At 37.6% G+C, this 16,123-nt stretch overlaps 1 protein-coding gene across 1 annotated transcript; it reads left to right on the forward strand.

The window, feature by feature from the left end:
- The first annotated feature begins 616 nt into the window (after positions 1–616).
- LOC111909423 (uncharacterized) lies at positions 617–9,791 on the forward strand. Its single transcript, XM_023905241.3, has 10 exons — positions 617–754; positions 1,888–2,126; positions 3,033–3,267; positions 4,104–4,273; positions 4,623–4,765; positions 5,896–6,073; positions 6,530–7,103; positions 7,400–7,512; positions 8,157–8,400; positions 9,397–9,791. The coding sequence occupies exons 2-10, from the start codon at positions 1,936–1,938 to the stop codon at positions 9,622–9,624; spliced, it is 2,076 nt and encodes a 691-aa protein (XP_023761009.1). The 5' UTR covers positions 617–754; positions 1,888–1,935; the 3' UTR covers positions 9,625–9,791.
- The last annotated feature ends 6,332 nt before the right edge of the window (positions 9,792–16,123 follow it).

Below are 16,123 nucleotides of genomic sequence, written 5' to 3' on the forward strand. Positions count from 1 at the left end.
GCAACTTTTCCATAAAAGAAATATGTTTTAAAATATTTAAAAGGGTAAAAATTTAATATTACAACAAATGGTTCCTGTGTTATTGTATGTACAATCATTTTGATTTTTTAATCAATACATTGTAATTTCAATTTTTCACTATTAAGGTATTGTATGTACATTTTTTAGAAAATTCATTTGTTATTTTTTCTGCTAATGAATTTGATTTTTTGTTCCCATCGATTTGCAAATTAATTGGACAACATTGTTGATCTATAGAAGGTTGAAGATGAAGGGTTGAAGATGTTGAGAAAGGAAATAATGGTATTATCAACTTAATCAAAATTTAATTTTGGTTATATGTGTTGTTTATATATTTACTTATGAGGTATTGTAGCTTTTTTTAATAACGATTGTTTCTGACTATTCAAAACCGCGACAATGGCACAGGTGATCTTCATCTAGTTATTTTTATTAATATCATTTTTTTTACCAAAAAAAGTTGTGAAACCCTACTACATGTATCAAAATTAAAAACAAAGTTATTTTTTTGACCTAAACCGTAAAAACATATACCCTAGGGACCACATTTGCCAGTTACTCGAAATCTCTATATAAAATAAGGTGAAACAACTCCCCCTGATCTTTCGGTCCAGTCGCTCCCCAAATCACGCTGTTCCCGGAATCACGTCATCTGTCGATTCTCTCATCTCACGGCGTTGGTAGCCCCTTCAGGCGGGTTGTCCGGGTAGTGGTTCACTGCTTAACAACTTAGGTACAATTTGATTCTGATTTCTTCATCTTACACTGCTTCTGTGGGTTGTAAACACAATTTTGATTCATAAACTATCTGCTCTATCATTCTTTCAACTCAATTTGCAGTTACAAAATTCTGCTCCTTAGTTAACAGGCGTAAGTTTTAGCAATAAATTATACATTTAACTGCATCACATGTGTGATTTAATTTGATCTGACTCGTGTTGGTATACGGAAGTGGAAAAGGACTTTTGAGGGTATTTTTGCAATTGATATTATATGAGGATCTATATGTGCTCTATAATTGAATTGAATGTAGTTGTCATGTTCGAAACAGAATCATATATAAAGGAACTTTGAGGGTTTTAATTCAAGATGGTGCATTGAGTTGACCCTTCACTGGTTGAATTTGGATGCAATACTAAACGATGGGCAATGTTTGATTGGTAAATCATATCAAGCGATATTGCTATAAATTTCAAACCTACTGCATTGAAAAATCAAAACAGTACATAAACAACTTCTGAATTTATATCAAAACCCCCAAATCATACATCATATCCATATATAGTCTACTGTCATTGGTTGCTTCAAATTGGTTAAAATTGGTTCCAGTTTATCCGGGTATTAGTTTATTTTTGAGTTGAGCGGTAATATGTTATTGCAATAACTGAAATCGAAGTTTTTTAGTTGAATGGTAACATGTTATTCCAAGAAATGAAATCAACTATAAGGTGAAGATTGGGGAACTACTCCTTTCAGAAATTGAGTTTACTAGTAGGCTAGTACTCTAGTTGTCGGTTCATACAGATTTATTATTCATCACTAATGTGGTAAGTGTTTAGGAAGATAGCAATTTTAACAAAATATGGCATGACGTATATATCAACAACATAAGATATACCAATATGTCCACCTGAAAATATATGTACAAAATATCTAACAAAATACCTGTTGAATGCAACATGTTCCATACTTGAGAGATATATTTCAAATTAAAGAATCATGGTTTCTTGTTGATCCTCATCGATTTTAGGTTGTAGTTTGATCGAAAGCAGAATTGCTTTATCTGCTTATTGGGTGATGAAAAAAGTGTCTTTTTGTTTTGTAGTTTCTTTAATGTTTTAATTAGCTAAAGTTTTGGTTTGATAGGTGGTTGGAAACTTGGATATGATTTAATTTTAAGTTGGTATTTAGAAGATGACTTCAGCAAGCAAAACCAGAAATATGATCGAGGGTTTTGTGAAAGATGGATCGTTTAAGTGGTTGTTGAAAAACCGAAGTCCATTTCATGAAGAGTTTGAAGAGATGAAACTGTCTCCATCTGCTGACAGAAACTGGATACATGAACTGTCCCCCGTGGCAAATATAGTTGTTCGTCGATGTTCAAAGTAAGTTCTCATTTGTAATCCTATTTCTACCTTCATTTCCTGTTTCTTTTTCATTCCCATTAGATAATGATGTTTAATAGAAACATATGAGAAAACCGTGGCAAACTTGGGGAAATGTATGGAAAAAATATATGCCAGCATATTTATAAAAACTTATTAGGCTTCCTTTCCTCACATTCTTTATTAAGTCAAAGAGAAATACCCCTCTATAACTAAAATCTCTTTTGCAGTAGACTTACTATTTCTATCTCCATTTTGCGAACCTGTTTTTTCTTTTCTTGCCCCTGGATAAAGTTTTGTGTAGATTAATGATATTTAAAAAAAAAAACATCTGAGAAAATCATGGCAACCAATGGAAGGAAAAAATAAATCAGGGCAAATTTGTAAATAGTTAAGGCTTAATGGAAAGCCTCATTTCCGTGACTTTTTCTATTTGCTTGTTGTTTCCGCATTAAGTCCAAAGGAAACACTCATATATAGCTTATGGAAATTTGAAAGTAAGTGCTCTTTGGATATACAGTTTTTGTTTCCATCTCCATTTTGCTGGCCATATTTCTTTTCATTTCCCATGATAAGGTACTCTTTAGATAAATTAAAAAAAAAAAACAAAAAATTTGGGAAGTGGAAGGAAAAAGTAAATGAGGCCAAATTTGTTAATTGGTTAGGACTTAATGGGAAAGCAGCCTCCTTTCCATGGTTTTTGATATTAAGTCGTTCTTTTTGCATTACGTAATAAAGATAATATATATATATATATATATATATATATATATATATATATATATATATATATATATATATATACACACTTCACAATATCAAGTCATGTCCGAATTAAGTAAAAAAGAAACAACATTTAGTTTGGATAATCATAATATGTGGTTTATACATACCTGATTACTGCAGAATCCTGGAGATTCCAACGGGTCAGCTTCAAGAAAACTTTAATGGGGAGGCTCCTGATGCTATAAAAGATCCATCACGGTATGCCCGGAATTTTCTGGAATATTCTTGTTTCAGGGCTCTTTCTGTATCCACACAAATGAACGGTTACATGGAGGACAAGAAGTTTCGACGTCTAACGTTTGATATGATGCTTGCGTGGGAGCTTCCTGATGCTGCTAGCCACCCTTCCATGGATGTATGTATATATATATTACATTCGAAACAGTTTAAAAATGATCATAATAATGATGATGATAGTGATTATAGCCATAGATAGTAATAAATGATAATAATAATAATAATGTTGATGATGAATCATAATAATCGAAATAGTAATAATGATAATAATGGATGTGCCTGGATATGAAGATGTTTTCCCGTTCACCACAGTAAGAACCTTTTCTGACCTCTTATGAAGATCTAAAATTGTGAAGATATTTGAAACAACATGAATGACAATCGAAAAACAGGGATTAGTTGGTATGTCCAAACGTGCTAGGTTTGACTCTATAGAGGAAAATCATCTAACATAGTGTTTGCCTGGGGGAGTCTTTTCTTCATTCCTTCAATTTTGCAATATAACATGGTTTTACTATAAAAAAATTATATGTATAAACTCATTCTGTTCGTACATGCTAAACTTGATCATGGAATGTAATGACTCATTCTGTTACCTTCCTTATTCCATATTTCCATTACCCTGTCCTTTCCATTCCTTCCACGAAAAGTTAATGTTCCACAGAATAATCGTTTCACATGTTAATTAAGCATGTTTTACTTTTACATACGTAAAACTGAAGAAAAATTAAAATAAACATGATATCGGAAAAAGATGCTTCTTTTACAAGTTTAAGCTTTTCTAGCCAAAAAAAAAAAAAAGAATGAATACTGGCAGTTAGAAAGAGATTTGATATTTGTAGGTAACTTTTAGTTTCTTCAAAGTTAAGGTATGGTGTCCAAGTTGTGATGGAATGGATATGAGGCGAGATGGAGATGGATTTTGACATTGTAAAATTGATTATTATGCATCAGATAGATGAGGATGCAAGTGTGGGGATAGAGGCCTTTTCCCGAATTGCACCAGCAGTTCCGATTATAGCCAATGTGATCATCAGCGATTATATATTTGAGTTTCTGACTGCATCAACTGGAGGCCGGCTTCTGTTTTCTACCTTTGACAAATACCTCAGTGGACTGGAAAGGTACCATTTCCATAAAATCTCAAGTTTGTTTGTTTGTTTGTTTTAATACACAGGATAGACCGGCCTTGTGTTGTATTTCGTTTAATTGGGACAAAAATTGCAATCACCCAAAAGATATTTGCAAAAGACTCGAATGCCCTTCGCATCAAAGATAGCCCTAGAAAGTAGAAAGTTTGTCCAGTCTCATTCATGTGTGTTTGTTACGTTACGTGACAAGCTTTCTAGGGCTGTCTTTTGCACAGACGAGAGCAAGTCCTATCCCACCTTGGTCAACATTTTTGAAAATTTCCCTGATGATGAGTCCCAATGGCTGTCAAAAGACATGAATGAATGTTGCATATATATACAGGGCTGTGAGAAAACTTAAATCTCAATCAGAGTCATCTCTCCTTTCATCCCAACGATCTGGAAGAGGGGAAAGGGTTCTGGAACTGGATGGCACGGTAACCACTCAGCCTGTTCTTCAACATGTCGGGATCTCAACTTGGCCTGGTTCGTAACTTCATCTCTCACTACTTAAATGTTCAATACCCCTTCCTTAGTGGATTCCATTGGAATTCAATTTCCATCTCAGTCCTGCCTGCCTGCCTGCTTTTCCTTTCACTGCAAAATTCCACTTTTCTTTCATAAAGCCTCATATGACATCAAATTCAGTTTTAATCCTCCCTGTTTTCTAAACCCCCAAATTAAGATGTAAAATAATTTCCTAAAATCTAGAGATAATCATTCTAGTTACCTTAAAAAAGGAATTAATCCTTTTTTTTTCTTTCATTTTTGTTAAATGGAATAAGTAAAAATAATTTTTATCATTATTTCTCTAAAAATAGATTTTTTTTCTTTCTAATTGATCATTTCATCAGAATATTTGTAATCATATACGAATAAAACACATTTGTAATCATAAATGAATACGGCTGTAATCGTAAACGAATAAAACACAATTTAAAGATAAAAATTTCAATATAATTATATAGACATAATCGAATAAAACACGTTGCTAAATAACTAATTTATACTTCTATTCATAAATGAATAACACAAAAAAGAAAAAAAAAATCAGTATGTAGTAATCAAGTATTTTTTTTATAATCGTAAATAAGTACAGTATAAAACTCTAACAAAAAGTAGAATGCAATAATTAACTATTAATCTATAATCGTAATTGAAGAACTTGTGATCTTCTCCACTTTTGGTTGTACATTTGCACTCCAATATTGCATTAGAAGGATCTTGATATCTTGATTTTCTCTGTACGTTATCAAAAATTGAAAATAAATATCAGTAACATTAACTAAATCAATTTTTTTTGGAAACACTCAATGAAATTATAGTCATAAATGAATATGTCTGAACTGATATAAATAAAAAGAGAGGATAAAAAAAAAGCTTTGCAAAAAATGTATCTAATCTAAAGGAAATAAATAAAAACGAAACTCTTGAAATTACAAATTGGTCTCATGGGTTTTGGTGGTGTTCTTGATCGAGCCAATTTCGTCATTTCAAATACTTTGACAGATTCTAGTTCCTTCCAACTAGATGCCCCTTTATATCAAAAAAAAAGGAGAAGGATACTTGTTAAAGTGTTGTAGTATAATGCTGAAAATCTGTATTTGTGGCGGCAGGTCGGCTAACTCTGACAGATCATGCAATGTACTTTGAAGCTCTACGTGTTGTATCTTATGATAAGCCAACAGTTTATGATTTGGCTGATGATTTAAAGCAATTTGTTAAGCCTGAGCTCACCGGTCCATGGGGAACCCGCCTTTTTGACAAAGCCTTCTTGTATAAATCCGTTTCCTTGTAAGCCCTTCTTACTTCTTACTTCTTATGCTTATGTTTTTTTAATACTCTAGGTCTAGGCTCTAGCTAGTGTTTGGTTATGGTATGCTGGAATGGAATATAATGTTAAATTACAATATTAAAGTTTATTATAGCATTCTACTTTCATTTTTCCTTTAAAAATTTAGGTAGTTATAAGTATAATAATGTCATCCATATACAAAGCAATTTTCAGTGCTATAATTGGTAAGATTTTCAAAGTATAACAACGTCCTAATTAGAAAAAGATTGAAAGTGCAATGCTATATATATATATATATATATATATATATATATATTTGTAAAATGCAAGTAAGTAACGCCTTAGTTAGAAAATATTTAAACTGCAAAGTTGCGAAGAAAGGAAACAAAAGTAAGTTGCCCTACCCTATCCCTAGGAGTTATTTCGAACTGATTGAGGTGAGGATTCCAATGTAGATCAGAAGCAATTGTTATGGAGCTTCCGGAGCTCAAGGGACACACTCGGCGTGACTACTGGCTGGCTATTATCCGTGAAATTCTATACGCCCACAGATTTATACGTAAATTCCAGATAACTGGAATCGAAAAAGACGAAACCCTTCTAAAAACGGTTTTCGGAATCCTACGAGTTCAAGCCCTAAAAGACATGAGCTCCTCCTCAATCCCATTGTCCTTCGAGGCCGGTCTTATGTTCAATGTCTGTGATCAACTTCCAGGTGGCGATCGGATACTGGAAACAATTGCTGACATGTCAATTTGTCGAGATGATGTAAAGAGCAGCGAAAAGGGAATGTATTCTATATCGGCTAGCACTATGGCTTCTAGCTTAGGGTTTGTGTTTGGGACGAGTTGCAATGTTGTTAATGAGGCCGGGGGGATTACGGTTGGTGATGTTTGTGTTGGGGAGTTAACTCCGTTAGAGAAAGCGGTGAAAGAATCCAGAAGCACTTATAAAATGGTTGCAAATGCACAAGCTACAGTTGATGGAGTTAAAGTTGAGGGGCTTGACACTAACTTGGCTGTCATGAAGGTATGGTTTTTTTACAATTCTGATTGTTGCTCCTTCCTCTGTAGTCTGTACTGCAATGCAAACAAACTTTTGCAATTTATTTTGTCCAATGCCCTTCTCATCGAAAATACCTATTATTATTATTATTATTATTATTATTATTATTATTTGTTTGGGTGTAACAATCACCGAGATTGCAAGTGGATGGGACTGGAGAAGCTTTATTTTCAGTGATGAATACTAGGAGGGCTTTTACAAATAATTAATGAGAGATTGATAGTGAAAAGTGAAAACTCATTATTTATTTATAACTGCAGGAGTTGCTGTTTCCAGTTACTGAACTTGGGAATCATCTTGTGAAGCTATATTACTGGGAAGATCCTGTGAAGTCTCTTCAGTTCTGTTTGGTATTAACATACGTCCTTTACAGGTAGGTGTAGGTTAGCTTTTAATTTGACTATCCAATTCAATTCTTGCAGTTGCATGCATCATGTGGTAATTACCATAAGACAGCAAATGGATGGAGTATTACTAGTCACATTCATATAAAATTAAGAAAATCACTATTGGCAGATTGAGTTGAACAACTATGAAAGAGAAGTTGAACAAAGTTTTGTGTTGTTTCTTTTTTAATAGTCAACTTAATGAGTATATGAGCGATTCTTTTTTCCTCACTTAATAGAGGAAGTCAAAGAAAAGAAGTTGTAAGTTTTTACAAATTTGCCCTCATTTATTTTTCCTTCCATTTTGCAACTGTGCTTTCATTTTCTCAAGAATGCTTTAAACATCATATATCCAGATACCACTTTATGCAAACAACACCTGTTTCAAGTGCCGTCTTTATATGTATGGATAAAGGTTTTTTTTTTTTTTTTTCTAATATAAGTGCTGTATAAATAAAGACGGTTACCAGTTTGGACACATGTGAATGAGAAATGACCATTTTACCCTTGTGTCTAGAAGTGATGACAAATAAAAATCAGTCTGAATATATGAAGGCACCAAATTCTCACTTTCCACATTAATTAAGTGAACAAAAAAACAGACACAGACAGTTGATGTATATTTTGGCAGGGGATGGTTTTGTTATGTTTTCGCGATGCTGCTTTTGTTAGTTGCACTGTTTATTATGATTACACGGTATTCAAGCCGAGGGCGGCCGGTGGATGAATTCAAGGTGATAGCACCGCCGCCTATGAACACAATGGAGCAGCTTTTGGCGGTCCAAAATGCAATTTCTCAGGCTGAGGAGTTAATCCAAGACGGAAACGTTCTTCTTCTTAAACTACGCGGTCTATTGCTCTCCATATTCCCACAGGTGCCTTTGCCTTTGCCTTTTTTCATCATCTTTTCCTCTTTTATTTTATTTTAACACTTCAAATCAAATCTCTATAAACTATAAAGTAATAACCTCAAACTCGATTATATGATATGATTTCTTCTACTCCTCAACCAAAGGTTAAGGCTGTGTTTGGCAGACTAGCTGGTAGTTGATAGTGCTTGGTAAAAACTAACTGATAAGCTAGATGGAAACTGTAAAATTACATCAAAGGCTATTTAATAATATATTAAAAACTAACGTTATAACATTTTTAAAAATAAATCACAAATTTCATCATATTAAACCTATTAGTAACCAAGAGTTTTCCAATCAATTTTAGGTTTAAAACAAGTTTCTTATATTCCATTTCATATTTGAAACGTTATTATGACTTTCTCGAATCTGATATATATATATATATATATATATATATATATATATATATATATATATATATATATATATATATATTTCGGGGTTTATCAATAAGCTATCTCAAAGATATGTTTTTAAAAAAAGCTACTTTAGTTGTCTCACCAAATACTACATTGCAATGGGCTCAAAACATATGGTAGCTTATGCGCCCCAAACACAAACAGCAACACACTTTAGCTTTTTGTTTTTTTTGTTAAAGCATACTATGTTAGTATTTTTTCTTATTATGGAAATAGACTTTAAATTCTATTCTTACTTAGGCTTAAGTATTACCTCGCTAATTTATTTGCATTTAGTAACAAAAAAGTTTCCACCCTTGATGCAAAAAATAGCAATGTACTTTTGATGATTTGTTTGTTAGAATATTCTAGTTTGATTTCTTCCTAGACCTTGAAAAATCTATCCGGTGTCGGTGTAATATTTATAAAAATGCAAGTGATTAAGATATGTATTCTAAATTATAAAGTAGTTGTAATTGTATTCTAAAATCTAAATTAGAAATGTGATTGTTTATAGTTGTAGGTTAATTTGATGAATGTGGGGTGTTGTTGTTTTCAGGCAAGTGATCGATTTGCAATTGCACTTGTGATGATGGCGATTGTTTTGGCTTTTGTACCGATGCAATTTGTGATTCTACTTGTTGTGTTGGAGGAATTCACAAAGTACTCCCCTCTCAGGAGTTCAAGCACCGAACGGTTGGAACGCAGATTCAGGGAGTGGTGGTTTAGCATTCCAGCAGCTCCGGTTGTACTTGAAAAACTTAAAGAGGACAAGAAAAAAAAGTAAAGGCAACTCCCTAACTCTGTCTGTATGTAGATGTAAATACAACTGTGCCGGAAATTACATACATATATACCCTCCCTTTATAGAGAAATGACATAAGTAGTCCCTCTTCTTAATCTTACTGTATATGTAGTTTTACTTTGGTTTGTTATTCCACTTTTCTTCAACAACTCATTTTGCAAAAGGGTTATTCTTCTATCGTTCTGCCCCAAGAGTATATACTAGTTACTTGGTGTTTGCAAGGCGGATCCACACTGGAATTGTAACCCCTATGCTGCGGCTATGTTGAGATTGAGGGTTTCTTGAAGAAATAAACAATTTTTTTGTGTCTGTGTGTTTTTCCTTTTTTGAAGTGCTGAAAGAAAAGTATTTTGGTTTCAAGTTTTCTATAAGAGAGTGAACAATGTTGATGTTTGAATGTTTTTCTGATGAGTTTGCTATACAAATTGGGGAAGAGCAAAATAATCGTTGGAACCGATTACAATGTGGTTTGGTTCTCGGTCCACCGGAATCCTGAAAAACAGTTTTTTGTTCCTATGGGTATCTGCCATGCGGTTCTTGTTTTTTTGGTGCTGGAATCGGAAGTTGAAGGCCAAACTCAAGGCAATGTGTGAAATAGTAATTGACTTTAATTGGTCGAGTTAAGCCATGTTTGGTAGCCTGTTAATTAAAAAATTAAGAGGCAACTTCTTAATTTGTCACATGTAGACTGTTTGGTTGCATATCAAACATATGAATTTATGACTCTTAATTAAAAAAATGCCTCTTAATTTTTCAAATGGAAAACCATGTTTGAAAAAATAAATAGAACACATGTTCCCTTTTTGCCCAAATACTCCATCTCCTTCCTCTACTCTTTCTTCTTTACAAACGTCGCTCCTGCTCCTATTGCTCCCTCCCATTGAAACTCCAATTACAACTCTCTGCCGTCCCATCCGGGCATCGCTTCCGCCAGAGACGCCGTCATCGCCATCGCCGCTTGTAGCGAAGCCCTCCGCCCCCCTCATCGATGCCGGTTCTCTTCAACCCCTTTCTCCCGCAGCTCCGATTATTTCTGCATCTGTTCGGTCTGTAATGTCGTCACCATTGCCGTCTTCGCCTCCGCCTCCGCCTTCGACTCTGACTGCTTCACCTTCACCTTCACCTGTTCTGCCTTCGCCTCCGGCATCTTCTGCAGGCAACATTTTTTCCCTCTTCTAATCATACATTCAACAATAGCCCACTGATCAAGACATTGAAGCCCCTAGATTGTTTATTTTTAAATTATGATAAATTCAGTTTGATTGTATTTTAATAGGAACTTGTTTGTAGATTATATATACTTCTGTTTTACTACTCATAAATCATATGTATCCTATGCAAATATTCAATTAATTTTTAGAACGTGGACTATAACTTAATTGAGGGAATATAATTAACCTAGTATGGAATGTCAATAGTTTGAGTCTTTATTCAAAATCAAACGTCTGGTATACATTCTTCCTTATAAACAGGTTAGCCCACTTCATTCTTTCAAGTGAGGATGAATATTGGAAAACAACTGATTTTGATAAACAGATTATAAGGAGATTATTACTGGCCAGGTATACATCTTGTATGATGTTGTCAATAGAGATGTAGATCAGAACAGAGATGTATTAGTTTGAGAGCAACAATGGAACACATTTATTAGATTTGATGTTTTTTTTTGAGTTTTGATGTTTTTATGAGTTTTGATGCTATTTTGGTGAAGTTGAAAAAAGAGTAAATTACACGAATGGTCCTTATGGTTTAGGGTAATTTGCTTGTTTGGTCCCTAACTTATTTTTTTTTTTTTTTTATCCCGGAAGGTCCCTACTGTTTGTTTTTGTTACTCGCTTGGTCCATGTCTTACCTAAAAAAAAGACTATTTTCCATTGATTTTTTGATTTATTTAAATAAATACACCCCTAACCCCACCTCCTCTGTAACGTCCCGATTTTTCAGGTATTGATTTAATATAAAGTTCTTGGTTTCAGGCAGCAGCGGGTTAGTCCATGCGTTTTAATGACCTACTCGTCGAGTCCAAGAAGGGACTCGACGAGTAGGAGCTGGCAGATGAAACCCTAAATCCCAGGGTTTTGCACCCTATTTAAAGGATCAACAGCCTCCCTTTACCCCCTTACAATCTTTTGAGAACCAAACCAACCCTAATTCGTGTGAGTGCTTCATTTTGTGTGTTATAGGTTTTGGGATGTGAATCTTAGTGAGGAAAGCTTGGAGAAACAAGTGGCTAGAAGCAAGGAACTTGTGGGGATTAGAAATCTACCTCAGTTAGCATCATTTGAAGGTATCAAGTCATCACGTTTACCACATTTCTTTCTAGATCTCATTTGGGTGGAGTTTAGGGTATTTTTGGCTTGGTTATGATGATATTATGGTGTATGAGCTAGATCTGAAGTTGCAACTTCAAATTTGGACCCTTCTTGGGTTCTAGGTTCATAAAGTTTCAAGCTTGGTCCTGCATGAAGCCCTCCTTGAGTGTAAAACTTCATTATAATCTTAGATTTGTCATTTAGAGCCTTTAGAGCCTTGCATGCACGTAAAGTTTGCAACTTTACGTGATAAACATGCCTTGGGAAGCTGGATCTACAATGTGGAGCCTTAACATGGCTTAAAAAGCATCTGTATGGATGAGGGATTGAAGGGACTCGACGATTCGCAAGGTCGACTCGACGAGTCATATGAAGATGGGCATGAACTCGACGAGTTAATGAACAACTCGGCGAATCCGTTGAAGATTTCCTTGGTGTAACACCGAAAATTTTAAAATTTATTTTTCACAATTTATAAAAACATTTCTCTTTTAATTTAATAAAACATCCATTTCAAATTCCAATATGTATCATACAAATCCCAAGATCACATAATTATATCAAATTCCTCCACGTGTGTACAGATCAAGCCGGCGCCTTCCCACGGTCATCGCTAGTACCTGAAACAACAACACTAACACTGTAAGCACAAAGCTTAGTGAGTTCCCCAAAATACCACACATAAAACACATATTAGCCACTCGAGGCCATAACTCTATGGGTCCGTGCACCCAACTCTGTGAACCCTCAGGTTCTAACTCTATGAACCTTCCGGTTCCAACTCTATAAACATGCACAGCATAGATCACATAGAAATAATGCAGTACAACACATAACATGCACATAACATACATACTCTAACACATAACTCTGATTACCGACTCAAGGTAAAGTATAGTGAGAAGACTCACCTCGCGTGTCTCGGTATCTCACGATCCCTGGAAATCCCTCGTGCTCGATCCTCCGAGCTCTAATCCTCCTATAACATCACAAGGCTCTAATTAACACTTTTTATCTCTAAGGTTGACTACCCCTAAGAAGTCAACACAGGTCAACGGTCAACGGTCAACGGTCAACTTTGACCGGACTCGGCGAGTGCACACGGCAACTCGGCGAGTCTAGACGTTCTCACCAACTCTCTAGGATTCCCTTTCTACACGTCGAGTACTCCCCCCTGACTCGACGAGTTCCACCTGGAAGAATCGCGGGGCCACCCCGACTCAACTCGCCGAGTCTCAAGAACGACTCGGCGAGTCCCAGCTCGACTCAGACCACATGACAATCCTCTCTAACTCGCCCTGACTCACTGGGTTAACTCCTGACTCGTCTGGACCACTCACTGGCCGGTCCAAGGCAATCTTCAAGCTACTCGCCGAGTCTGCTCATGGACTCGGCGAGTCCATTCCATGCAATCACTCAAACTTGCTTCTAAGGTCAGATCTACTCCAACAATTCATAGATCTGGCCCTCCTAGACTGATTCATCACGTAAAGTCCCAGTCTTGATGCATGAACAACCTCTATATGACTAATTATGAAGAATCTTCAACAAAACTCACTACACAAGGTCATGGCCTCCATTGTTCTCTCTAAAGCTTGAAGAATGAGGCTCTCTGGACCTCTATGGATCCAGATCCGAAGTCTCATCACTAGCATGGGACTATTTGGCCATTAAATCAACCCAATCAAAGCCACAAGAACCCTAAAATCGATTATACTTCACAAAACAGGAGATGGGTCGAAATTATACCTTTAGATTGAAGGGTCAAGCTTCCAATCCACCAAATAGCAGTCCCCTTTGCCTCCTCTTGGCTAGAGCCTCCTTCTTCTTTGCTAAACAACACACAAATGTCAAGAAATGCCTCCTTTCACTCTCAAATCGCTAAAGCACTTTTAGGGTTTCTCTCTATGGACTGATGAATGCAAATGACGGCCATAAGGCCATTTAAATAGGTCCCAAACCCGAGAAATTAGGGTTTCATTAAACAGCGTGGACTCGCCGAGTCCATATCCTGGACTCGCCGAGTCCGAACGAATCCCGTGTCCAGAATCGCGACCCTACTCGGCGAGTCTGAGCTCCAACTCGCCGAGTCCCTTCTCAAAACTCAAAATATTAAAACAATAAAATACCTGGAGATCCGGGCTGTTACAATTCTCCCCCACTAGGATTAGACTTCGCCCTCGAAGTCTCGCTCTAAAATAGCTCCGGATGCTGAGCCCGCATCTCGCGCTCCGGCTCCCAGGTCATCTCTGATCCCTTCCGGTGTTGCCACTGAACCAACACCAAAGGTACCTCCTTGTTCCTCAGAACCTTGATCTTCCGATCTCTGATGGCTACTGGTCTCTCGGCATAATTCAGGCTCGCATCCACCTGAATATCCTCTAATGGAACTACTGCCGACTCATCGGCAATACATTTCCTCAATTGCGACACATGAAAAGTGTCGTGGATTTGCCCCAACTCTGCTGGCAACTCCAAACGATAGGCTACCCGGCCTACCCTCGCAATCACACGAAATGGCCCAATATACCGGGGCCCCAACTTGCCCCTCTTCCTGAATCGTATCACTCCTTTCCAAGGAGAGACCTTCAGGAGAACGAAGTCGCCGACCTGAAACTCAAGCTCGGACCGGCGTCTGTCTGCATAACTCTTCTGTCGACTCTGGGCGGTCAATAACCTCTGTCTGACCTGCTGAATCTGCTCTGTCGTCTGAAGCATGATCTCGGTACTGCCCATCACTCTTTGCCCGACCTCTCCCCAGCAAATGGGGGTCCGACACCTCCTACCATACAATAGCTCAAAGGGTGGCATACCAATGCTCGAATGATGGCTGTTGTTGTAGGAAAACTCCGCCAAGGGTAGATACGCATCCCAGCTACCCCCAAAATCCAACACACATGCTCGAAGCATGTCCTCAAGCGTCTGAATCGTCCGCTCACTCTGACCGTCTGTCTGGGGATGATATGCTGTACTAAAATGCAATCTAGTACCCAACTCCTCATGAAATTTCTTCCAGAATCTGGAAGTAAAGCGCACATCACGGTCTGAAACGATCGAGATCGGCACCCCATGCCGAGATACCACTTCTCTCACATATAACTCTGCCAACTTCTCTGCTGAAGAACTCTCACTGATGGCAAGGAAGTGAGCGCTCTTCGTCAACCTATCCACAATCACCCAAATTGCATCAACTCCCCTGGCAGTTCTCGGCAATTTGGTGATGAAATCCATAGTGATCTGTTCCCATTTCCATTCGGGAACCTCCAATGGCTGCAATTTGCCATGCGGTCTCTGGTGCTCGGCCTTAACCCTACGGCAGGTCAAGCACCTCTCAACGAACCATGCAACGTCCCTCTTCATACAGGGCCACCAATACTCTCTCCTCAAATCCAAATACATCTTCGTAGCCCCCGGATGGATCGAAAATTTCGACCGATGAGCCTCCTCCATCAAGGAAGTGCGCGTACCACCCACGAACGGTACCCAAATCCGACCCTGAAAAGTCATAAGCCCTCGCCCATCCGTAACGAACTCTGAAACCAAACCAACGACCCGCTCCCTCTTCTGCATCTCCGGCTGCACAGCCTCGGCCTGTGCCCCACGAATGGCATCCAATACCGGAGCTATCATGGTCAATCTCAAACATACATCTCGCAATGGAGTGCTCTCTGCCCTGCGGCTCAACGCATCGGCCACCACGTTGGCCTTGCCCGGGTGGTACAGGATCTCACAATCATAATCCTTGACCACATCTAACCACCTCCTCTGACGCATGTTTAGATTGGGCTGATCCATCAAGTACTTCAAGCTCTTATGGTCCGTGTATATCGTACATCGAACCCCATACAAGTAGTGGCGCCAAATCTTGAGGGCGAACACTACTGCCCCCAACTCTAGATCATGCGTGGGATATCTCGTCTCATGAGGCTTCAGCTGCCTCGATGCATATGCTATCACATGACCCCTCTGCATCAACACCGCACCCAACCCCAAAATCGATGCATCACAATATACTACAAAATCCTCCATCCCTTCCGGGAGAGCTAATACCGGGGCTTCGCACAACCTCTGGCGAAGTGTCTCAAAGGAGGTCTGCTGCTCGGGACCCCATGAGAATGCAACACCTTTCCGGGTCAACCTGGTGAGCGGCACTGCGATCTTGGAGAAAT

Source organism: Lactuca sativa, chromosome 8, assembly GCF_002870075.4.
Source record: "Lactuca sativa cultivar Salinas chromosome 8, Lsat_Salinas_v11, whole genome shotgun sequence".
NCBI lineage: Eukaryota > Viridiplantae > Streptophyta > Magnoliopsida > Asterales > Asteraceae > Lactuca > Lactuca sativa.

What these genes read in the sequence shown, in the direction of transcription:
- LOC111909423 (XM_023905241.3), top strand. Translation starts at nt 1,936, where the DNA reads ATGACTTCAGCAAGCAAAACCAGAAATATGATCGAGGGTTTTGTGAAA. An exon ending in TTGTATAAATCCGTTTCCTT is followed by an intron (nt 6,074 to 6,529) that starts GTAAGCCCTTCT and finishes ATTCCAATGTAG; the next exon opens with ATCAGAAGCAATTGTTATGG. An exon ending in CTAACTTGGCTGTCATGAAG is followed by an intron (nt 7,104 to 7,399) that starts GTATGGTTTTTT and finishes TTATAACTGCAG; the next exon opens with GAGTTGCTGTTTCCAGTTAC.